The 26,728-nt window shown below is 37.9% G+C and overlaps 1 protein-coding gene across 3 annotated transcripts in view; it reads left to right on the forward strand.

Moving 5' to 3' along the window:
• Positions 1-26,728, forward strand: part of SIK2 (salt inducible kinase 2) — a 128,062-nt gene that overhangs the window by 74,236 nt on the left and 27,098 nt on the right. For all 3 annotated transcript variants that reach the window (XM_079930175.1, XM_079930176.1, XM_079930177.1), the window contains exons 4-6: positions 9,545-9,706; positions 24,075-24,199; positions 24,633-24,756. In XM_079930175.1, the coding sequence (XP_079786301.1) occupies positions 9,545-9,706; positions 24,075-24,199; positions 24,633-24,756 (411 nt within the window). The remainder of the gene's footprint in view (positions 1-9,544; positions 9,707-24,074; positions 24,200-24,632; positions 24,757-26,728) is intronic.

A 26,728-nucleotide genomic window follows, 5' to 3' on the forward strand; every position in this document is an offset into this window, starting at 1 on the left:
TATTTGTAAACAAACACATAAATATACTATCTTTATATCATGTTAGCAACACAACACACAGAACTAGCTTTTAAGTAACTTTAAAAGGTAGTGTTTAGATAAAACAGTATATTCTTAGGACAGTATAATGTCAAGATAAAAAGAGCTGCAAAGAAATGTTAGCTTTTCAACTTCATCAGTAATTTTCTTGTTAGTAGTAGTATTAGTATAGCTATTTTGAAACTATTTCATGTATTGTAGGATAAAGCAAGTAATTTATGTTAATGTTAAGAACCAGGATCTTTTATGTAAGAGAAAAAGAAATACAAATATAAAAATCAAAGAAAACTAATTCCTATAATGCCAAATTTAAAAGGGAATGAATTCATTTATTTTTTTTTTCCTCACTTATTTCCTAGTCTGTCCCTGAAAAGGCTTAGAAACAGTACCAACCCAGTAGTAGAAAGTGCCTTGAGCACCCAGATACCATTCCCCAGTAAAAACAACCAAGGCTTCTTGAAAAAAATTACTGATTCCTGGTTGGGGGCAGGAAGTATTCAAGATAAGCGTCAGACATTTTTATTATGCCAGAAGGCAACAAAGGCATTATTTCTGTGGTCATGTTTTAAAAAAAAAAAACAGTATAAAGAGGTTCCCACTGGTCAAAGATGGGAAAATTTGAGCATCAAAACGAGCGATGACTGTAGTTGATTGAAATAGTAGAACATGTAAAAATCCATGCAGTCATTATGATACTTTAGAGAATCATAAGAGAGAGAGAAAAAAAAGCAAGCTAAAAAATAAACACAAATCTTACTAGTTATCATTGGAAGTAGCTAGTGTGCCATCCTCTTACTCTGAAAATTGTTACTTAATGAGGAAGAATTAAGCATTCATACTTCTTGATCTGTTTTAGTTGTATTTCAGGATAACTAAATAGCCCTTACTGACAGCAGAAGAATTTCATCTAATAAATGTAGCAGGAATAAAACAAAATTAGAAACTCACAATTTCGTAACCCCAATGAAATAATTGATTAAGGTACCAATAAATATTAATATTAGTGCTGTGGTCTCAGTGTGGCCCCTGTTCCAATATCTTAAGCTTCCCCTGTGCACCTCTTAAAAATATATGAATTTCTGGGCCCTTTCCAACACCTACTTTATCAGGAACTCTGAAGGTAGGTCCCAGTAATTTGTTGTAACAAACCCACTAAGGGTTCTGATGTACACTGGAGCTTGAGGGCCATATTACAAGGAAAAGTGACGAGAATCTTTAATTGAAGGATCAAGGTATTACCACTCCCCCACCCCCGAACTCACTGATCAATCTTAGCATTCCTAAAAGCAGGAGAACCACATTATATTTATCCAAGTAGATGCGCCTATGACATATTCTCGCCACCCTCCAAAAAAAATTAAACCTGAATCTATTCTATACTTTATACTTGAATTCCAAATTATAGGAAATACGGAAGATAGAAGAATATGTTAAATAATATCATGAGGAAGCAAAGGACAAATCCAGAAATTCTATAGGACAGCTGACCCAGTTTCTTTAAGAAGTCAGTAGCATGGGGAAAAAAAAAGGAAGGTGGGGGTGTCAGTGGGGGGCTGTTCCAGAATAAAAGGATTGCAAAGACAAAATAAGCAAATACAAAATATACATCTTATTTGGATCCTGACTCAAATAAACCAGCTGGGGAGATTTGAATTCAAACTGCATATTAGATGGTATTAAAAGAGTTGTTCATTTTGTTAGGTGTGATAATGGTACTGTGGTTGTGTAAGAAAATGCCATTTATTTTAGAGATACGTAAAAAGTATTTAGGGTGAAACAAAATGATTTGCCTTAGGTTACTACAACAAAAAAGAAGAAGGAAGGAAAGGAGAGAGGGAAGAAGGAAGAAAAGGAAGGAAAAAAGGATAAATGAAGCAAGCATGGCAAAATGTTGATAACTTTTAAATCTGGAGGATTCATTATATTATTGGGTTGGCCAAAAGGTTCATTTGGTTTTTTCCGTAAGATGGCTCTGGAAGCACTTAGTTGTCCTTAACTTCATTCAAAACAATTTTGTTAGATTGTATGTGACAGTTGTCACATCAGCATGCATTTTAAAAAGACTTATCAAAATTGGCGAATTTTTGTGTAGCCATTTTAATATTAAAGATGGAAGAAAAAAAGCAACATTTTCAGCATATGCTTTATTATTTCAAGAAAGGTAAAAACGCAGCCGAAATGCAAAAAAAGATTTGTGCAGTGTACAGAGGAGGTGCTGTGACTGATCGAACGTGTCAAAAGTGGTTTGCGAAGTCTCGTGCTAGAGATTTCTCACTGGACGATGCTCCACAGTCAGGTAGACCAGTTGAAGTTGATAGTGAACAAATTGAGACATTAATTGGGAACAATCAATATTGTACCACGCGGGAGATAGCTGACGTACTCAAAAGATCCAAATCAAGCTCTAAAAATCATTTTCACCAGCTTGGTTATGTTAATCACTTTGATATTTGGGTTCCACATAAGTTAAGCAAAAAAACCTTCTGGACCGTATATCCACATGCAATTCTCTACTTAAACGTAATGAAAACGTTCCTTTTTTAAAACAAATTGTGACGGGCTATGAAAAGTGGACACTACAATAATGTGAAATGGGGGGCTTCCCTGGTGGCACAGTGGTTGAGAGTCCGCCTGCCGATGCAGGGGACACGGGTTCGTGCCCCTGTCCGGGAAGATCCCACGTGCAGCGGAGCGGCTGGGCCCGTGAGCCATGGCCGCAGAGCCTGCGCGTCCGGAGCCTGTGCTCCGCAACGGGAGAGGCCACAGCAGTGAGAGGCCCGCGTACCACAAAAAAAAATAATAATTAAAAAATAATAATAATGTGAAATGGAAGAGATCATGGGGCAAACGAAATGAACCACCACCAACCATACCAAAGGCCAGTCTTCGTCCAAAGAAGGTGATGTGTATATGGTGGGATTGGAAGGGAGTCCTCTATTATGAGCTCCTTCCGGAAGACCAAATGATTAATTCCAACAAGTACTGCTCCCAATTAGACCAACCGAAGGCAGCACTCAACGAAAAGCGTCCGGAATTAGTCAACAGAAAATGCATAATCTTCCATCAGGATAATGCAAGACCACGTGTTTCTTTGGCAAAAACTTACAGCTTGGCTGGGAAGTTCTGATTCATCCGCCATATTCACCAGATGTTGCACCTTGGATTTCCATTTACTTAGGTCTTTACAAAATTCTCTTAATGGAAAAAATTTCAATTCCCTGGAAGACTGTAAAAGGCACCTGGAACAGTTCTTTGCTCAAAGAGATAAAAAGTTTTGGGAAGATAGAATTATGAACTTGTCTGAAAAACGGCAGAAGGTAGTAGAACAGAAGGGTGAATACATTGTTCAATAAACTTCTTGGTAAAAATGAAAAATGTCTCTTTTATTTTTACTTAAAAACCGAAGACACTTTTTGGCCGACCCAATATTTTCTCTACTTTCATTTATGTTTGAAACTTCTATAATAAAAATTTTAAATTTAAAATGCAGAAATACTTATTAGGATATATTTATTCCTGTGCTAGCCTTTATCACAGTTTATTATAATTGCCTGTTTACTTGTCTATCCCAGTATTTCTCAAATTATCAGTATTTCTCAAATTATCAGTATTGAAACACCAATTTTTTTGATTGGCCTGTCTGTCACAGACCATGGTTTTTGTAAAAATACAATAAAAATCAGTTACCGTAAGAGCAAAATTGGGGGGTGGGGGAGGACATACAAAATATAGCCTTAAAGAGTTTTCTTATTAAAACCAACAAACATAAAATTAAATTTCACTTAACAATCAGAACAAATGTAAACATAGGAAAGAAGAATTTTTTAAACTGTATCCAGTCATCAAAAATACACACATAGGCAATTAGTATAGAGAATTGCTATTACACTCATAAGGTTTTTTTTTTTTAACATCTTTATTGGAGTATAATTGCTTTACAATGGTGTTAGTTTCTTCTGTATAACAAAGTGAATTAGCTATACATATACATTTATCCCCATTTCTCCTTCCTCTTGCATCTCCCTCCCACCCTCCCTATACCACCCCTCTAGGTGGACATAAAGCACCGAGCTGATCTCCCTGTGCCACGCAGCTGCTTCCCACTAGCTATCTGTTTTACATTTGGTAGTGTATATATGTCCATTGCCACTCTCTCACTTCGTCCCAGCTTACCCTTCCGCCGCCCCATGTCCTCAAGTCCATTCTCTACATCTGTGTCTTTATTCCTGTCCTGCCCCGAGATTCTTCAGAACTTTTTTTTTCTTTAGATTCCATATATATGTGTTAGCGTACAGTATTTGTTTTTCTCTTTCTGACTTACTTCACTCTGTATGACAGTCTCTAGGTCCATCCACCTCACTGCAAATAACTCAATTTCATTTCTTTTTATGGCTGAGTAATATTCCATTGTATATATGTGCCACATCTTCTTTATCCAGTCGTCCAGTCAATGGGCATTTGGGTTGCTTCCATGACCTGGCTATTGTAAATAGTGCTGCAGTGAACATTGTGGTACATGACTCTTTTTGAATTATGGTTTTCTCGGGGTGTATGCCCAGTAGTGGGATTGCTGGGTCATCTGGTAGTTCTATTTTTAGTTTTTTAAGGAACCTCCATACTGTTCTCCACAGTGGCTATATCAATTTACATTCTCACCAACAGTACAAGAGGGTTCCCTTTTCTCCACACCCTCTCCAGCATTTATTGTTTGTAGATTTTTTGATGATGGCCCTTCTGACCGATGTGAGGTGATATCTTGTAGTTTTGATTTGCATTTCTCTAATGACTAGTGATGTTGAACATCCTTTATGTGTTTGTTGGCAATCTGTATATCTTCTTTGGAGAAATGTCTGTTTAGGTCTTCTGCGCATTTTTGGATTGGGTTGTTTGTTTTTCTGTTATTGAGCTGCATGAGCTGCTTGTAAATTTTGGAGATTAATCCTTTGTCAGTTGCTTCATTTGCAAATATTTTCTCCCATTCTGAGGGTTGTCTTTTCATCTTGTTTATGGTTTCCTTTGCTGTGCAAAAGCTTTTAAGTTTCATTAGGTCCCATTTGTTTATTTTTATTTCCATTTCTCTAGGAGGAGGTGGGTCAAAAAGGATCTTGCTGTGATTTATGTCATAGAGTGTTCTGCCTATGTTTTCCTCTAAGAGTTTTTATAGTGTCTGGCCTTACATTTAGGTCTTTAATCCATTTTGAGTTTATTTTTGTGTATGGTGTTAGGAAGTGTTCTAATTTCATTCTTTTACATGTAGCTGTCCAGTTTTCCCAGCACCACTTATTGAAGAGGCTGTCTTTTCTCCACTGTATATTCTTGCCTCCTTTATCAAAGATAAGGTGACCATATGTGTGTGGGTTTATCTCTGGGCATTCTATCCTGTTCCATTGATCTGTATTTCTGTTTTTGTGCCAGTACCATATTGTCTTGATTACTGTAGCTTTGTAATATCATCAGAAGTCTGGGAGCCTGATTCCTCCAGCTCCGTTTTTCTTTCTCAAGATCCTTTGGCTGTTCAGGGTCTTTTGTGTTTCCATACAAATTGTGAAATTTTTTGTTCTAGTTCTGTGAAAAATGCCATTGGTAGTTTGATAGGGATTGCATTGAATCTGTAGATTGGTTTGGGTAGTATAGTCATTTGCACAATGTTGATTCTTCCAATTCAAGAACATGGTATATCTCTCCATCTGTTTGTATCAACTTTAATTTCTTTCATCAATGTCTTATAGTTTTCTGCATACAGGTCTTTTGTCTCCTTAGGTAGGTTTATTCCTAGGTATTTTATTCTTTTTGTTGTAATGGTAAATGAAAATGTTTCCTTAATTTCTCTTTCAGATTTTTCATCATTAGTGTATAGGAATGCAAGAGATTTCTGTGCATGAATTTTGTATCCTGCAACTTTACCAAATTCATTGATTAGCTCTAGTAGTTTTCTGGTAGCATCTTTCAGATTCTCTATGTATAGTATATAAGTTTTTTCTGTTACCATAATTAAGTAGTTTTTTAATGTGAAATGTGTGCTTTTTGCATGTTCTCTTTAGACCTTGTGCATTAATTTGAGCTTGGATTGATAACAGTGCCCCTCAATGGGGATGATATACTAAACCTAAACTGATGTAATTTGCAGCCACAGGTTTTTGCCTCAGTTACTTTCTCATCTCTCAGCAAATAGTATAGTTTTGGAGGATGTTTACACTGCAGAAATCAAGGAGTGGGGAAGATCATAGATATGCTTAAATACTTGCTGAGATTTTCACTTAAGAAGTGAAAATACCATCTCTTTAAATAGTTGGTCTCTTAATCTCTGGAACATGGATGTTGTCATTTTTCTCACTGTGTGCTACAGGCTTATTGACATGTGATGACTGTAGCTTCAAACGGTAATTTTAGGTTCAGATATACCACACCTTTGTTTTTCAGACAGTCCCCTTCCTGCCAGGCTTCAAAGCTTTTTCACCCCCTTGGCTGTAGCGGTTCCAGTTTGGACTGATCGCTTCAAAAAACAATTACTGTAGATTCTACTGTGCTTCCCAAGACTCATTTTGTAGGCAATAGTTCAGGTTATTTTTCCACATGTATTAACTTGTACTTGTTCACATTGGATCTGTTAGGTTTCTCTGTGTTGTCGAAATCTCAAAAATCTTTCCCATTGACCCATTGATGCAGAATTTTCAACAGGAAGAAATTTTGTCTATTTGGAGAAGTCAATCATTTGTGAAAAAATTGTCTCATTTAGTGATAGATACAGTTTAAGTAGCATTTGTGTGGAATATTAGGAAAGATATTACTAGCTAGCCAAAATATAATCCCTTACAGAAAACGTATTGCATTCCCCTTGGGAATTTCTGTTTGCCCAAGAATCCAATCCTTTATTAGATTTCCCAGCTCATCCAGTATAGAAATGAGGCTCTGGTTTACTCTTTTGAATAGAAAGCACACTGTTTACTTGCCAGTTTACTTAGACATAGTCGCTCTGATAACAGTTTGGACATTTTGGCTGAAAAGTCTACATATTAGTTCTTAAGTGATCCTTTTTTCCCCTTCACAAGTATGAATGGCTACTGTGTGTGCTCTGTAAAGACAGTGGGGAGTTGTGACGAGCTGATCATCTTGGTTTGTGATACTAGCAGATATAGAAAAATATACAAAATGTTCAGTTACATTTAAAGCCTATAACATGTAGAGTATAGCACTCCTACTCCACACTTTTATAATACTGTTTTTGGAGCGTTTCATGATACCATCCATATTAAGACACTAGTCAGACAAGTATTTAGTAAGTACTTCACTTGTGCTGTTTTGTGCATAGTGCTAAGCAGTGTGGGGAGTGCAGAAGAGAATGACATGGCCCCTATCCTCAGGAAGCTTAAATGATGGTATCTTTTATTTTCTTATACACAGAGTGTTAGAATTAGGGCTGTTTGTGTCTGCATGTGCACCCAGATGTGCACGCACATTGAGATATTATGATACATATACAGATAATTAAAGTGTGAGGCAGTGTGGTATAAGTGATAAGGAGTTCAGAGGAAAGAGATTACTACCTGAGTGATGAGGGACTGTTTTAGGGCAAAGTGGCATTTAAGCAGGGTTTTGGAAGGATAGTTAGGATTTCAGTAGGAGTCTAGTAAAGAAGCTTGTTACAGTTTTAAAACAGTTTTTTTCAAAGTTTCTAGTTCCAGATCAGCCATTCACTTACCAGTTGTCTGAATTCAGCCAGATTACTTAATGACTCTGATCTTCAGTTTCCTCATCTACAAAATGGGAATTAGAGTAGTAGTTATCATAGAGGGCTTTTAGGAAGATTAAGTGAGATACTGTGACATGAACATGCTTTATAAACTGTAAAGTACTTTACAAATGTTAGTAAATTTTATAATAAATATTGAGGATGGCATGAGCCAAGGCATGGAATTTAAAAACTAGTAAAACCAAAGCCTGGAGCAGAAAATATGTGAAGGTGACTATAAATATTCATTCATTCATACAGTTCCTAACTTCATAAAATAATCTTAAATAGGAAAGCGTTTCAAGGTTTATGTTGACCCCCTTTCCCTCAAAAGACCATTTCAGAGGGCTTTTAGATCTTCAGGTAAAACTTGAATAAATTGTTTTTAGTTTTATTGAATTCATACAGAATTAATTCATACAGAATTAATTTTCAAATAAACTGCTTTAATAGATATTATAACATAGCACAAAAATAGCTAATGTATCTTGCACAGTATATTTCTTTAAAGAACATGGTTTTGAGAACAAGTCTGCATGTTTTGGGGTATATCAGAATTGCTCCACTGATTAGGAGAACAGGGTGAGAATTATTTAAGTTACTTTCAGGGACCATCGTATCTCCTTTTACAGGTGGTTTGTACAATAACTTCATGAATGGTTGTTTAAAGGAAAGATATCCCTCTTCTGATGAGATTCAGAATTTATTCATGTTCTTTGTTTTAAATAAATTTTATTTTTAAAATGCGGTTAGGAAAAATATTCAATAAATTTTTCAACAAAGAACAGAGAGAGTGTTTGGGCTTTAAAAGACATTTTTTTTAATTGAAGTATAGTTGATTTATAATATGATTATTGCAGGTTTACAACATATTGATTCAGTATTTTTACAGATTTACCCCATTTAAAGTTATTACAAAATATTGACTATATTTCCCTGTGCTGTACAATATATCCTGGTTGCTTGTTTATTTTATACATGATAGTTTGTATCTCTTAACCTAAAAAAGCATTTTGAATTGTACTGTGGATATTATGCCAGTTGCTATTGTCTGGTCTTGGGCTCTCTCCACGTATCTGGGCTCCAGTGAAAATATGATTAGAATTACTTTTCTCAGGGCAAGGAACTTGGAAAACAGCGTTTTACTTGAACACTAACTCTCATTATTAAAAGAACTCTTTTTGTTGTTTGTTTACTGTATGATATCACTTATATGTGGAATCTAAAAAATACAAGAAACTAGTGAATATAACAAAAAAGAAGCAGACTCAGATATAGGGAACAAAGTAGTGATTACCAGTGGGGAGAGGGAAGGAGGGAGGGGCAATATAGGGGTAACAGGATTAAGAGATACAGACTATTAGGTATAAAACAATCTACCAGGATATATTGTACAACACGGGGAATATAGCCTATATTTTATAGGCTAACTATAAATGGAGTATAACCTTTAGAAATTGTGGATTACTATATTGTACACCTGTAACTTACATGATATTGTACATCTACTATACATCAATTAAAAAAAAAAGGACCAACCCTCTCATTTTATGATTGAGGAAGTTGAGGCACAGAGAGGAAAAGGCACTTAGCCAAGACCTTGAACTTGAGTCTCTGTGTGCTGTATTTCCCTTCATTCATTCTTTTATTGTTATTGTTATTAACTAATTTTGAGATTCTAAAAAGCACTTTTTGAGAGGAAAAAAGAATCCTGAATACTAATAGTGGGGTTTTTTGGTGTGTGTGAATAATTCTCAATTCTTTCTTCTTTTACAGACTACCTTGCTAACCACGGCCGGTTAAATGAGTCTGAGGCGAGGCGCAAATTCTGGCAAATCCTGTCTGCTGTTGATTACTGTCATGGTCGGAAGATTGTGCACCGTGACCTCAAGGCTGAAAATCTTCTGCTGGATAACAACATGAATATCAAAATAGCAGGTAACTGGGACACAGCTGGCTCTAACGTGATCAGATATGAGCCGTGGCACTCAGGGTGCAGAAACAGACCTTCAGGCAGAGATTCAGGAGCCTCCACCCATGACATCAAGCTCTCTCAGAATGTATTTTATTCATTTCCTTAGTCCTATGTGTAATAATGAAAAGTAAGGGAACACTGTGGCAGGACTACGACTGGGGTCTGATTTGTATCCTCAGTCTGATTTGTGTTCAGGCTCCTTTGTGGCACTCCACTGAGTGTGTGATGATTGGAGGGGCTGATAGGGCTGGAGGAGTAGCATAGGTTGCTGGTGCTCTACCCTGCTCTCTTAATTATGACTGGTGGCTGCAAAGAGATTGTAGACAGAAGAATGACAAAGGAGGTAACGGCAATAGAATGAGAAGCACCTTGCCTTCTTCTGATACAATAGGGTTTTGATTTATAACATGGAGACTAAGGATTATTTTGCTAGTTTTCCTCCTACCCTTTTCACAATTCGCAAAATATTTTATAAATATTTTATATTCCAAGTTTCCTTTTTCACATGGTCAAAACTCTCATTCAGTCAATAAATATTTATGTGTCAGGTACTGTGCTATGCTAGGTACTAAGGATACAAATCAAAAAGTCATTTCCTGTGATCTTAAAAGTCTGGTGCAGAAATAAGAATAATGAAAATACAATATAATAGTTGCCAAAAAATATATGTACAGAGTGCAATAGGAATATAGATGTAGGAACATCAGTCTATCTGAGAAGTCAGGAAGCTGCACAAAGAAGGAACTCTTTGAACTAGGCTTGAGAGATGGGTTAGAAGCTTGCCAGGGAGGTAAACAGAAGTAGGACAGGTGAACTATGTAAATAACCACAGGTACAAGAGAGAGAAAGAGATTGAAATTGTAATGGTGGGGAACCATTGCTCAATATTAGTTAAATGTAAGATCTGTAGTTATGGGGGATTGATACAGGAAGAGCAGGTAGGCGAAGATCAGAATATGAAGGTCTTGAAGGCCATGAAAAAGATTTTAGAGTTTATTCTGTAGGTAATAGGGAGCATAGCCTATTGGAAATTTTAAGGCGGGGATGGAGATGAAGTGGGACTGGGACAAGATGATTAGATTTGCATGTTAGAAAGATGTCTCTCTGGCCACAGAGTGAAGATAGGTGGGAGATGGGGGTGAGACTGAAGACAGGAAGACTAATCAGGAACCTAATGCAGTATTCCAATTAAGAAAATGTGGGTGTGTGCTAGAGTACAGCAGTAGAGGTTGTAGGTGTGGGAAGGAGAGAGAGAGATTTATTCTGGTTAGGGTTTGGAAGAAAATAAGGGGCACAGAGCAAAAGCTTAGCAAAGTTGTAAGCGGTGGTGTTTTGTCTTAGGGTATTAAAGAGGGACAGAGGCATCCACATGAGAGAAGCTGACCAAGAAGTGGTTGACTAACTAGGTTGGATACTCACTGGACTCACTAAGTTTAGGGAGAAAACAACTGCCTTAGTTTGCTGCACTGTGGTATAAAATATAAGTGAAAAGCCTCTGATTTGTACATTTAACTGGTTTATTTCTATGCCATTTATCATTCATTTTCAACTTGGGCATTTTAGAGAAGGCAAATAATTTTTACTTACTTTAACTTTTACTTACTTTAATTTTAATAATTAATTTTAAACGCCAATGTCACATTTGTTTCAGGGAAGTAATGGATTTTTCATTCTGTAGTCTGTGATTTTTTTTTTTTTCCTAATGGAATTGCCTGAATAAGACTGTTTTTTAAGTTAATTTGCTACATTCCCATTATATATGAAGATTTATACTGATTTATCTTTTTTGTTTTAAAAATACAGTATTAGTGTTTCTGTAATTTATAATGTGTGTTCATTTCTCCCAGTTTTCCTTCTTCTTTTGGCCCTTCCATTGGTCTCATTCATTTCACTCCTTTTTGCAAACTTTCTGTAGTGCACTTCACTGTAATTTTTTGTTTACTTCTCCTTGAAAGCATCAACTGCCCTAAAATTGTCCTTCTCAGAGAGGACTCTTGTTTTTTTGAAGTTCTTTACTCTGTAGAAAGAAGGGGAAACCCCTGCTTCACCTTTACATTCCTTTATTGCCAAAACAAAACTTGCACCAAAAACAATACCTTAAAGGAGTTCTGGGAGTCATTTCAGGCAGAGAAAGAAAGGTTAGAGGTGGGAGTCATATGCTATAGGAATTACAGTGTCAAAATAGAACATCAAAAAACCTTGCAAACAAAATATGCAGAACATTCCATTAAGGTTATAACCAAGTTTTGCCTGGCTGTAATAATGTCTTCTATAATTCTAGCCTATAGTATAGGTAGATAAACCCAGTATTTCTGTCATTATGTGAAATCTAATTATTTGTTTGTTTTTGCTATTTTTATTTTTGAATATCTGAAATTCAAGGCCTTCTAATTTTTATCTAGAAGACAGGTAAAATCTCAGAGACCTAAAGTTGTTCTCTCTGGTTAAGCTAGTATCACAGCTAACATTTATTGAGCCTTCATTATTTGCAGGTACTCTGTTTTCAGATGAAAAAACTGAAACACAAAGAGATTAAATAACTTCCTAAGGCAATTCAGATAATAAGTAGCAGACCTGGAATTCAAGCCTAGATCTCTCTGACCACAGTATCTGGCTTCTTCCACTGCACCATGTTGTATTTTCTAAACATTGTTTTTCAGTTATTCCTCAAGGAGTACTCACTAACTGAATTTTGGGTTCCATCATTCTATATTTATACATTTAGTGTCCTTAATTCCATATCTCACAAGTAGATACACACACACACATACATGTACACGCAGTATAGCTAAGTGTTCAAATTTCTTATTGCCCACATTTTTTTCACTGTCATCCTCGCCACCATTTACCCCAAATTTTAGCAAATGTTTATTAAGTATCTACTATGCTCCTGGGCTAAATCCTGGAGATTCAAATATTTCAAGACAAAAACAACAGCAATACAAAAACACTCAACTCTGCTCTTACCTTAAGGAGTTAATCCAGAACCAGACCTTTAAGTAAATATAACATAAAAAGATAACTGTCATACAGGCTATGAGGCTGGGAGGACGACTAACTTGCCTGGAAGAATCAGGGAAATTATTAGCTAAGACTTGATTAAGAAGGAGGCATTTGTGGTGGGATTGGGGGAGAGAAGGAGAAAGGAGGAGAGTTTGTTGAGGGGGTGAGGTAGGGATGGCAGCTCTAGGCAAATGGATCAGCACATGCAAAGGCAGGCAGCCCAGAGAACTCAAAGTGTGTAGGGAAACTACAGACCAGGGCTAGTGGAGCATAAGTGCCAGTGAGGAATGATAGGAAAAGAGCCTGGACAGGTAGGCAGAGCCAGATCATGGAGGATTCCACATGTCATCAGAAGTTTAGATGTGTTCCAATGCTGTAAAAGAACTTCTCCAGGGTATTTGTTTTAATCCATAGATTTTTATAACTTTTTTATGGCCCTGCTTCCCTTTAAAAATATCATCGTCTGATCTCTGAGGATTCTTCTTGAATTTTAAAGAAATCTAATACATGTAGGAAAGATGGGGCTCCATGGAAAAATTACAAAACCTCAGAATAAAATACAGAATTATTCTCTCAAATTATACTATCTCTGTTTATTCTGCTTATGAAGATCTCTTTAATTGCTAAATGGGCTGAATAAATGAACTGTTTTAACCATCTTGTATGTTGAAGTTGAAGAGAAGTGCAAACCAAAACTAGATTTAAATTAAAACATTTGTCTCTTTATAAGACAGAAAATGGAATAGAAGTATCAGACGTGGTTCATTTTAATAAATACAGAAACTTGGTTTTGAAATCAGCTTCTCGTTTATGCTCCTCCAGCGGGTAAAAACGTCAGACACTGGTGGGCCATGAATTCATCCACACCTGTGTGTGCTCATCGCCTCAATTATGAGACCTACAGCCATCGCAAAATACGAGTGTTAGGATATTCAGAGTAAGAGGCAGAATGCAAAGAAATTTTGGCTTTCATTAGTTTTTTTTTTATATATAAATGTATTTATTTATTTTTGGCTGCATTGGGTCTTCGTTGCTGTGTGCAGGCTTTCTCTAGTTGCAGTGAAGCGGGAGCTGCTGTTCATTGCGGTGCGCGGGCTTCTCACTGTGGTAGCTTCTCTTGTTGCGGAGCACGGGCTCTAGGCGCGCGGGCTTCAGTAGTTGTGGCACACAGGCTTAGTTACTCTGTGGCATGTGGGATCTTCCCGGACCAAGGCTCGAACCCATGTCCCCTGCATTGGCAGGCAGATTCTTAACCACTGCACCACCAGGGAAGTCCCTTTCATTGGTTTTGATAATTGCAGTACTGTTTCCTCCACGCTATTTTGGCTATGACTATTTAGGCATTAACTTGAGAGTAAATAGATGAAGGACATTTAGTTTTATTCTTCAACTTTCCTAATCTGAAATGTTTATAATGAATACTTAGATAAGAATTAATATGTATGAATTACTCGGAGGAGGTTTTCAGAAAATATCACAATTCAAACAAGGCTTCTCATAAAGAATGTGGAGTTTGATATCAGACAGTACTGGTACAAATTCTGGCTGTGCCATTAGTAGCTGTGTGACCTTGGGCTGATTAATTAACCTCACTGAGCCTAGGTTTCCAAATCTGTTAAACAGAGATTAATCCATTTCTCAGGAACATTGTAGGGATTAGTGATAATGTTAGACACAGAGAGGTCATAGGTAAGATTATGGGCTCTAGAGCCAGGCTACCTGGATTTGAACCCTGGCACTGCACTTACTAGCTGCATGACCTTGGACACATTACCTAACCTCTCTGTCCTCAGTTTCCTTATCAGTTAAGAGGGAATGACAGAAGTTCATATCTCATAGTGGTTATTAGTTAATATTTGCAAAGTTCTTAGAACAGTGCCTGGTACATAGTTAGTGCTAGCTAAGATTTTGTTAAATAAATTGGGGGCTTTTGTTTTGCTTTTTAATATATTTATTTATTTACTTACCTAATTTGGCTGTGCTGGGTCTTAGTTTCGGCATGCAGACTTCTCAGTTGCAGCATGTGGACTTCTCAGTTGCGGGATGCAGACTCTTAGTTGCGACATGAGGGCTCCTTAGTTGTGGCATGTGAACTCTTAGTTGTGGCATACATGCGGGATCTAGTTCCCCGACCAGGGATTGAACCCAGGCCCCCTGCATTGGGAACATGGAGTCTTACCCACTGGACCACCAGGGAAGTCCCAAATAAATTGTTAATTAAGGTTCCTGGCACCATGTAAACACTCATAAAAGGTAGCTATTATTTGTATTCAGTGTATAATTGATTCCATGTGAAAACAAATTCTGAAAAGTTTGATAGCCATATAACCCCCCCACCGTGTCTTTTTTTTTTAATTACCAAGGTTTAAAGCCTTATTAATACAAATCTCAGAGGTACAAGGAAAGTTTATCATTTATATTCTAAATTGTCTCTGCTTGATGTAAATTAATTTTTTTTTCCCTTGGAGGGACCTTCAGTGTAATTAGTAATGTGATATAAGCCTGATTAATCTGACCTGTGCATCACAAGTCACTTGTCTTTAGCCCAAGAGGAATGCTTCCTTTCTGAATTGACCTATGATCTCTGAGTAGCCCATCATCTCTCATGACTGCTTCTAACAACCTTCCTGCTTATTAGAAGACCTTGAGACAGGGTTTCTGTATATATAATTCTAGTTTTGTGCCCTGGAACCGAAAAAGGGTGGGAGAGGCTGAAGCAGGTTTTGTTAGTGAAATATTTATTAAAAGTCTTCCATTTGTTATCCTCCTGCCACTAGTATTATGTAAAATGTGCAAAGAGCTTTTGCATCAGCAGACACAATGAGACCTTGTCTTTATCCTTCAAGCCTACTTAGCACTAGCCGCACATTAAGCCTGGAATATGGAAGACAGCTCAAAGGGTTTTGTTTCCTTTTGTTTTGTGTTTCCCCTCTTCACCTCCCTCCGCCTCCCCCACTCCATTTTGGGCTGAGGAAGAGCGTTTACTTGCTTCTTAGCTCACTGAACTCTCTCATTGAACAAATAGATGTCTCACAGTGGTCAGCAGAATCACATTTCATCTCAACTGTGATGATTGTTCTTGTGTCCTCTTGTCAGGTAGGGAGGGAGTGACTGGTGTTTGGAAGTAAACTGTGCAGCTGGCCTCTTGCTGGTGGGCAACAAGGTATGCAGTGACGTCAGCGTTGGCTGATCGGTATTCAGTTTGTGCAGTGGGTCAGCTCCGTCTCCACACTCTACTACCTTTCATTTGTCCGCTTTCATTTCCTCATAATTGTCTTCTTCGTTCCTATTATAATAACTACAAAAGATGTGTAACTCTTCAGCAAGACTGGATATCTGAATTCTACTGGTAATTTTAGAAACAAGGATAAATTTAACCCTAAAACCATCTGCTTCTCTGTAGGAGGATTTTTAAAATTATAAATTAGACATTATAACACACTGCTGGAGATTAAAAATTGCCTTGGTTGTGTTGATTCCTAGAAATCATTTACTTTCTCTTAGCTTGAAGACTGGTTTTCAATGTTTTGGTTGCTTTTTTCCTTTTTAAAATAATGATTTAAATTGTTTACCTAACGACTTCTATTTAGTCTTTGTTATTTAAATATTAAATCTTGAAAGTATTTAGTAATTATAATTATTTTGCAACAATAAACAGCGACAAACTGTTTAACACCTGTATCTTTTTCAAAACCTCCGTTTCATTCTTTATTTCCCGGCTACTGGAAGAGTGGTCTGGGGACCAGCATGAGCATCACTTGGGATGTCTGTTAGAAGTGCAGACTCTCAAGCCCACCCCTCGGCCTACTGAATCAGAATCTGCATTTTAGCAGGTTCCCCAGATGATTTGTATGCATGCTAATGTTTGATCTATTTCACTCCGACAGTATTCACTAATGTGCTTTGTTCCCATCAGACAGTAATCAGCTTATTTACTCTGTGTAAGGAAGGCCCTGTTATTCCTAAAACGTTAGCCCTTTGCTAATGACGATTGGGCACTGATAATTTATGTGATTTAGTGACGACAGTAATAATAATTGATTTTTGTTATCATGAAGATTCAGGTCAGTCACTTTCAAAATATAAAGCAGAAAACAATAATAGTAGTTCTAATACTGTTTTCAAATATATCCATGGTCTGTTACTAGTTAGATAAGAGGTAATTAGAAGACTCAGCTTTTAAGGCCAAGTTGATTTCCATGAGTCAGTCAACACTAATTAATGTGGTTAGAGACTCTACCCCAAACACTCTCTTCTATCAACATTTTAGGCCACACAGAAACCAGGTGAGAAAATATGGATATATCAGGAAATCTCAAAACTAACGTTAAGGTAAAAACTTGGAGTACATGCCTTAGCGTTGTAGGGATAGGAACATAAATCATCTTCACATGAAAAGGACAAGATGTGTCTATTTTAACACATTCTTAAAATCAATATAGATTTCTAAAATGAATGTAGGTGTATATTTGACATTTACTTTGCAAACATCTTAATTATTCCCATTCATTTATTAAGGATGCTTTTAACATAGCATTCAATATTGTAGAGATGAGAAAGCCCTCACTTGTCGACTTCTGCTAGCAGAGGGATAAATTAGAAAATCTCTCATCTCTATATAATGTAAAGAATTTTTCCTGGGTTTATAACAGCCTTATCTCCAATTTTAAGTTGGATTAAACTTCTCTGACTATGAGGCCTTACAACAAAAAAAATAAAAACAACTTCTCTGACTAGTGACGTTCTTAGAACATCTGTGGTATAGTAAAAAAAAAAGAACACCTGGCTTGGAGTTCAAAGGCCCTGTATTTGAATACTGGCTAAGCTACTTGCAGCTGTAGATATTTGGGCAATTCGGTTAACTACTTTCAGTTTCCCCCTTTGTAAGGTAAGGACATTCATACCTCACAGGGCTGTCATCATGATTAAATGAGATAATATATACAAAAATACCAAGTGTGTAATGCCTAGTCCAAAGTTGGCAAGACATAAATGGTTTTTGGATTTGATTATAATTCATACACCATGTTGAAGGACTAGTTGTCATTTTGTTTCAAAAACTTCTTATGATTTCATATCTTAAAATTGTGAAGCTAAGAGGTTCTTTGAGAAAGATTTGTCTTTTTCCTACTGTGCTCAAGAAATGTTGAAAATCTTGATTGATCTGACAAATTCAAGGTATGTTATGAGTGAGAGTTCAAGCAATTACTCCCACCAATTACTCCCATACAAATGACAAATTACCGCAGAGGAAAAAAACTTCTTTATACCTTCAAAATTTTGTCAGAGTTGTTTAGTCAATCATGTATGAATAAAAATAGTATCAAAATAATGCTAGTCTGAACCCTGAATTGGAGTGAGAAGTATCAGTATGAATTCATGGGTTATTGTTTTTTCTTAATACATATACATATAGACAGGCACAAAAACAAATGTAGGAGTGTGTGTGTGTGTGTGTGTGTGTGTGTGTGTGTGTACACTGATAAGCATTCATATGTATATTTCCTCTGTTTGATGGCAGGGCCTAGACTCAGTGACAGCCCAGTTGCAGTGAGTACATCTAGGTCTTAGTCTTGGTTTCTAAATACCATTCCTCTGTAAAAGGAATCAGGGCGGGCTTCCCTGGTGGTGCAGTGGTTGGGAGTCCGCCTGCCGATGTAGGGGACGCAGGTTCGTGCCCCGGTCCGGGAGGATCCCACGTGCCGCGGAGCGGCTGGGCCCGTGAGCCATGGCCGCTGAGCCTGCGCGTCCGGAGCCTGTGCTCCACAACGGGAGAGGCCACAACAGTGAGAGGCCCGCGTACCGCAAAAACAAACAAAAAAAAAAAGGAATCAGGGCTCCTTGGAAAAGCAGTTGATTCATGGGATGGGGCAGGAAAGTACAAGATGAGCCTGGAACATCTGGTACCAAGAGATAAGGAAATACTTAAAATGAAATTTTATAAGGATGGGGGCATGTTAAAAGGATACAGGAGCCAACCTGAATTAGCTCCTAGTGGCCAAAGCTGGAACTATTTAAGCATCAAAATAAATAACAATAGTATTGAATTATAACCCAAAGAATAAAATAAATACTTATGATGAATATAATATGACAGTATTGTAAAAAATAAACAAATAGTTTAATGAGTAAATAAATAAGAGAGGAAGAAGGGACAACTCTTGAAGAGTTGTAATTAATAACTGTAGAAGGAATGAGGGAAATGAAAGCTCACCGTTAGAACATCACAGTAATCGTTGCTGCAATCAAGATCTGCCTACGAATGCTAAATTAATGGGTGAAAGTTTAAGGAGAAACAGGGTATATATAGACTCACTATATCTTTAAAATATTTATTTATTAATCTCAAGGGGAAAAATAGTAACTTTATAATGGGGTAACCCAAAAGACACCACCTTAATCCACAGATCAAGGTTAACTCCACCAATAATTAAGCCATAATACCTGCACCCCATCATATGATGCCCTGAGAAGAGCACTTCACCTCTGTGATGTTCTTCCCAAAAAGCAATCATTTTAATCTAATCATGAGAAAACATCCAGCAAACCCAAACTGAGAGACAGTCTACAAAATACCTGACCAGCACTGGTCATGGTCAAGAAAGACAAGGAGAGACTGAGGAACTATTAGAAATTAGAGAAGACTAAGGAGTCATGACAACTAAGTGCATTGTGGAACCCTGCAGTGAGAGAGGACGTTAGAGAGAACACTGGAGAACTCTTAATGAAGTCCATGGTTTAATTAATAGTACTGAATCAGTGTTACTTTTTTTTTAATTAATTAATTTTTTTTTTTTTTTGGACTGTGTTGGGTCTTCGTTGCTGCGCGCAGGCTTTCTCTAGTTGCGGCGAGCGGGGGCTACTCTTCGTTGCGGTGCACGGGCTTCTCATTGCGGTGGCTTATCTTGTTGCAGAGCAAGGGCTGTAGGTGCGTGCGGGCTTCAGTAGTTGTGGTGCGCAGGCTCAGTAGCTTGGCTTATGGGCTCTAGAGCACGGGCTCAGTAGTTGTGGTGCACAGGCTTAGTTGCTCCGAGGCATGTGGGATCTTCCCGGACCAGGGCTTGAACCCATGTCCCCTGCACTGTCAGGCGGATTCTTAACCACTGCGCCACCAAGGAAGCCCAGTGTTACTTTCTTAGTTTTGATAATTTTACTAATAGAGTTATGTAAAATGTTAACATTAGGGGAGGAAGCTGGATAAAGGGCATAGGGAATTCTCACTTTATTGTTGCAACTCTTCTGTAAAACTATTTGGAAATTAAAAGTTAAAACTATCAAAGTGAATCCAACATAGCATGGCATACATTCTATGACAGAGAAACAGGAAGCAAAAAAGTGTCTGAGGGACATAGCAGCCATCATTTGAGGTATTAACTTGTAGATCAGAACATTTGAGAAGACATTAAACTAGACATTAAACTTTCCTTTCCAGCAAAGCCAGGCTGGGTCTGGGTCTAGCATAGAGAGGAATGCCCATGTGACTGTTTTCATAATGCTTTTCAAAAGTCAGGTGATAATGTGGGGTCTTTGATTATTCTCTGTTGTTATGAGACTATCTTCTGTGTTTGCACAGTGGTTGACACATGTATGCACTCAAATGTTTAATGAAGGAAGCAATGAATTTGGTTGGTGTGATGAAACATTAAATAACCATTCCACGTGAATAAATAGCGATAAGAAAGAAATCCTGGGACTTCCCTGGTAGTCCAGTGGCTAAGACTCCACACTCCCAATGCAGGGAGCCCGGGTTTGATCCCTGGTCAGGGAACTAGATCCCACATGCTGCAACTAAGAGTTCGCATACCACAACTAAAGATCCCACACGTGGCAACAAAGACCTGGAGCAGCCAAATAAATAATAAATAAATTTTTAAAGAAACATTAAAGAAAAAAATCCTGCATAGCTCTGCCGTTCTCGTATTTCATCCCTCTTGCTCGCCCCTCATTTCACTATATGCTTTTAGGCAGAAAGCTGCAGACTGTGAATGAAGCAAATTGTCCAGATTCCTGTGAAGAAATAAAAAGGCTTTTATTTTTAAGTGTTTTCCCATTGACACTTCTTAAACCTGACAATTATTAACCTGCTCAAAAATAGCTACATATCACTGTACCAGAGAAAGACATAAAGGTGGTTAACAGTGAGAGCTCTGTAGCCAGACTTGGTAAGTCTGCAATTTAGTGTAACCTCTAGCAAGGTACTTAACTTTCTACCCTCACTCTTTCCTAAAATAAGGATACCTCATGGGGTTACTAAGAAGAAATTATCTTAGGAGAGCTTAGGTCAGCTTCTGACACTTTTAAAAGACACGATGACAGCATATTCATTCAGCAAACCTTTGTTGAACAGCTGCTGTGTGCTGACAGCGTACTAAGTCCTAGGGGAACAGACATATATCATTTCCCCCTTCTCTACTCTCAAGGAGTTTAGTCTGATAGAGAAGACAGATAAGTAAAACAAGAAGAAGAATTGCTATTCTTCTCTTCTGTTGAGTAGCTTACTCAGTGGCTACTGTTTATTGAGCACCTGCTTTGTTTCAATAGCATGCCTAAAGCATTATTATGTTATCTACTTATGATGTAAGTGTACTTATCTACATATACTCACTTATTGTGAGTATATGTTACTCATAATAACTTTGTGAAGTGTAGACATTGTCCGCATTTTGCAAATGAGGAAACCAAGGCTCTGAGAAATTAGTAATTTGCCCGAGATCACACAGCTAAGAGGAAAACCCAAGATTTGCCTGACTCCAAAGCTTTCCTTAACCCATACATCAGATGATTACAAATAAAATATTTAAGTGCTTTGACAGGGTTATAGAAGACATCTACATAAATGCTATTATAATAATTTTAATGAACCTGATTTTCTTTCGGTGCTTCTCTTAATGTTCCTACAGACTCAAGTTCCTGTTTTCTTCAGTTACCTACAGGAAATAGAAGTAACATCTGTTTAGTACCTTTTTTCTTCTAAGGTAACAGGACGCTTTCTTTGTCCCAGATGTGTACAGCCAAGGTTGAGACCAGGCTACTACAGGCACCATGGTGCTTTCCTAGTTTTTGCTCTCTTCCTGCCTATGAAGTGTCCAGTGAGAGAGCCTAGGGGAGTAAAGAGTCCAGGCCACCTTCCTGACAGACCTGTGTCCCAGTCACTCTTTGAGTTCGTTCTACAAGAGTCGGGGGAGGTTCAGAATGAAGGAGTTCTGGAATGGCTCTGTGAGACGTTAAAACGTTCCAGTGCTATTTAGAGAGTATTCTCAACTTACATGTGCTAAAACTCATCCTGTGATTACGGTTTAAAGTACAGCAATTATTGGACCTATTTCATGATCTCCAAACACACTTCCCAGAGCTTCTTGGGCTTTTCTGTGAGTGAAAGTAACATTTTCCTCTTTAAATGTTATTTGAACATCTAGTCCTTGGATCGTTTGAGAGTATAGTTTTTCTAGAAAATTAGAAACACCTATCAATATGGACACATGGGTTGTGATGTGATGTGAGTGGTTAGTCCTACAGGTGGAATTGAGAAGATAAGACCTCTCTGACAGTCATCTTGGAAAGCCGAGCATAGGACTGAACTGCAGTTACGTTGTGGAGGGAGGTGTTCTCGTCGCCTCGTACTCCTGGATGCCAAGGACAGGCCACAGCTGTGTTCCACCAGGTTTAGATGCACCATCTCTTTCCCCACATGCACCGTCTTTTCTCTCATGAACGCTTAAGCTTCTCCACACTGTCTTTACCCTTCCTGTGTATTTTCTCAGGACCCTTTTCTCTGAAAGGCAGTAATTGGTAATGATGGCTTTGGTAGCTGACACTTCACATCTGCTGTGCTCCAGGCATTCTACATTCTTAGTCTCATTTAATCCTCACAGCATCCTATCTGGGTAGGTGGATTATCCCCTCACTTATAGATACAGAAAATAAGGTTCAGGAAAATTAAATAATTTACGTAGGGGCCTTGAGGCTAGAAAGTGGCAAAACTGGAAATCAGCTGTAGGTCTCCCTAACTTCATAGGTCGTACTCTGCCATGAGGCTGTGGTGTTGGGGATCATGACTGTGTCTGTTACTACTGCTTATGTCAGGGAGCTTAGAGAATGCCTCCCCTAAGGTACAGAAGCGCACCGTAGTCTCAGGGTGTGAGTGGAGTGTGAGTTTCTGTTAACTCATTGGATCCCCATAACAACCTGCTGACTACAATGTTTCAGTGTTACAGCTGGGGAGACTGAGGCTCACAAAGACTGAACACATGTCACGCAGCCAGTCAGTCTGGCGCCGGAGACTTGTCCCAGTCCCCTTGGGGCACCACCGAAAGCTCACTCTCCATGCACTGCGTATACCAGCCAGAGTAGAGCCAGTTCCCATCACTGAGGTGTATCCTTCAGCCAGGAGTCTGTTGCAGCATGAGACATTTTGGCTCTAACTTACAAAACAACAGGAATTTGTTCCTTCACTAAGACCATGTGACTATGTGAAGGCTTAGCAAAAGAGCACAAGCTTGCATTTATACCAAATCTCACTGCATTTGTCTTCTGCTGTAACTTTCATGCATATTGAAGGCATCTGAGTACAGTGTTTCCAGAGGGCATGCTGTTTATCAAAGCTGCAGATTCAGTGTGACTAATATCGTAAGGAGAAGGCCATTAACGATTTTGAAGTATAATGCCACCGCGTTCCATAAATGAGTAAACAAGTGATATTGGTGATAGGTGGCCTGTGGCTGGGTCACATGGCCATTGCATGTTAATGAGCTATTCAGATAAGTATCTGCCTAATTCAGGATGTGCGGGCCAACACTTAGAGAGCTGTTACTTAGGAAACACTGTCCTCAGTTGCCTTAAAATGTTATATTTATCTTGCTAGCCTGGGGCTGTGAGAGCAGCCGGTCCCTTGGTTGTGTTTAGGTAAATATCTTAGAGTTTTACTCATTTGTTTCTTTTTTTATAAACCATACAAGCTCAAGAGCTCTTAATCATGGAGTAATTGAAATTCTAAGATTATCAAATTCAAGTTGATTGTCCGTATCAGTGGATTTTTCTTTCAGCCTTAAAAATACAAGAGATAAAGTCTTTTTCCAGCCTCTCGCTCATTCTCTTTGAGAGGAAAACTTAATTCATTAACACATTCATTCAACAAATATTTACTGAGTACTTAATATTTGCTATTCATTGTGCTAAGTGCTAAGGAAACATCATAAGATACATGCCATCGCATTCTCACAGAGTGAATAGTGGTGATATTGTTAATGTAGCATATTATAAAATTATTATGAGAAATTCAGTATAGTTTTAGAGCACAGATGAAAGTAACATTTATTTCCATCCCAATAGATTTCGGTTTTGGAAATTTCTTTAAAAGTGGTGAACTGCTGGCAACATGGTGTGGCAGCCCCCCTTATGCAGCCCCAGAAGTCTTTGAAGGGCAGCAGTATGAAGGACCACAGCTGGATATTTGGGTATTTCTTTGCTTTGCTGTGTTAAATGCATCTATAATGATAATACTTGGTACTCTGGCCCATCTCGGAATCTCTCGGTACCTAACACGTAGTCAATAGTTCATACTTTCCCTGTCCACTGGACTAAAATTAGAGCATCTTGAATTAGATTCTAGGAAAGAATTTCTAGGGAAAGATGTTATCATACTAATATCAGCAATGATTTAAAGTTTAGTAATCAAAATGATTTAATTTAATTCTTTTGGTATTTATTATAGGATGCTTTATTGCACTGGTCAGCATTTCAGATTTTTTTTTTTAATTCTGAGAAAATAGTAAATTCAAACAGGAATTTTTCAGTCCATATGATTTTAAGAGCCCTGAGGATATTTAGGAAAACAAAGAGTGTTTGAAGTTCTCAGTAGAAAAGAGACTGCATTGTTTTCTTCCCTAGAGCATGGGAGTTGTTCTTTACGTCCTTGTCTGTGGAGCTCTACCTTTTGATGGACCGACTCTTCCAATTTTGAGGCAGAGAGTGTTAGAAGGAAGATTCCGGATTCCGTATTTCATGTCAGAAGGTAACAACCTGTTTATCTTAAAATTATGTTTTACAAAATTTGTTCTGAAAATGAGTGCCTAAACAAAGGCTTCTCTTTTTCTAAGTTTGGGTGCCAAATAAAGTGACCGAGTCACTTTAAAAGCCGTAGAAATAAGCAACCCCTTCCATGTAGGTGAGAGAAATTCTAACCTTCCTACTCATAACTGGAAACAGAAAATTTCCCAGATTAAGAACAGCAAGTCTTCCCATTTACCCTTGTCTATAAATGTCCCAGGTTTATTTATATTTTTATATATATTTATTGGAGTATAAATGCTTTACAATGTTGTGTTAGTTTCTTCTGTACGACAAAGTGACTCAGTTATACATATACATATGTTCCCATATCTCTTTCCTCTTGCGTCTCCCTCCCTCCCACCCTCCCTATCCCACCCCTCTAGGTCATCACAAAGCACCCAGCTGATCTCCCTGTGCTATGCAGCTGCTTCCCACTAGCTAGCTGTTTTACATTTGGTAGTGTATATATGTCAGTGCTACTCTTTCACTTCGTCCCAGCTTCCCCTTCCCCCCTGGTGTCCTCAATTCCATTCTCTAGTAGGTCTGCATCTTCATTCCTGCCCTGCCACTAGGTTCATCAGTACCGTTTTTTTAGATTCCATATATGTGTATTAGCATACGGTATTTGTTTTTCTCTTTCTGACTTACTTCACTCTGTATGACAGACTCTAGGTCCATCCACCTCATTACAAATGACTCAATTTCATTCCCTTTTATGGCTGAGTAATATTCCATTGTATATATGTACCACATCTTCTTTATCCATTCATCTGTCAACGGACATTTAGGTTGCTTCCATGTCCTGGCTATGTAAATAGTGCTGCAGTGAACATTTGTGGTATATGTATCTTTTTGAATTACGGTTTTCTCAGCGTATATGCCTAGTAGTGGAATTGCTGGGTGATATGGTAGTTCTATTTTTAGTTTTTTAAGGAACCTCCATACTGTTCTGCATAGTGGCTGTATCAATTTACATTCCCACCAGCGGTGCAGGAGAGTTCCCTTTTCTCCACACACTCTCTAGCATTTATTGTTTGTAGATTTTTTGATGATGGCCATTCTGACCGGTGTGAGGTGATACCTCATCTTTTGCAACCACAACGCTAGGAGACTAGATATCAATTACAGGGAAAAAAACTGTAAAAAATAAAAACACATGGAGGCTAAACAATACACTACTAAACAACCAGGTTTATTTTAGACTTAGAGAAGCATTTTGTAGATACAGATTCACAACCATTTCACTCTAAGTATGAAATGGATTTTCCCACATCTTTTGGTGGGAAGTTACAAAATTAAATTTTTAAATTAAATTTAAAACCAACTAGCAAAACTGTTGAATTCAGATGAAGTGCCATAGTCCCTTCCAGTCTTGTATTGGTTTTTGCTGCATGGGCAGCAGTTAAATTTACTCAGTTTAAATTTTGGTTTTTATCCTTAATTTGCTTGTTCCTGGTAACAGAAGTAATGTTCTAGTAGTTAAGAGGATAGATTTTGGAGCCAGACCACCTGGTTTTCATCCTGAGTCCACCACTTACTGACAGTCTGGCCTTGGCAAGTTATATCTCTGTGCTTCAGTTTCCTCAGTCTATAAATGGAAATAACAATAGTTTCTAAAAGGGGTATTGTGGGGATTAATTAAATTAAGCTCTGTAAAGCTCTTAGCATGGTGCCTAGAACATAACAAGTGATAAAAGGCTAGTTTATGTGGGGGTAGTAAAGAATATGATGTCAGCTCAGAGAATAAGCTAGTGCCCAGGGTTGCAGCAGTGCAGTTTACTTAGTGTCATCAGTAGTGACTAGTGTTTCATGTACATTTTTCTCAGTTGCACTGATACGGAGAATAGCAACAGTCCCTTGGAGAGCTCCAGCCTCACTTAATAGCCTTAGTGTATCAGCCTCAGAAGTGACTGTAAGGAACCGTTTATTATTTG

The sequence above is a fragment of the Stenella coeruleoalba genome (genome assembly GCF_951394435.1).
Source record: "Stenella coeruleoalba genome assembly, chromosome: 8".
NCBI classification, from domain to species: Eukaryota; Metazoa; Chordata; class Mammalia; order Artiodactyla; family Delphinidae; genus Stenella; species Stenella coeruleoalba.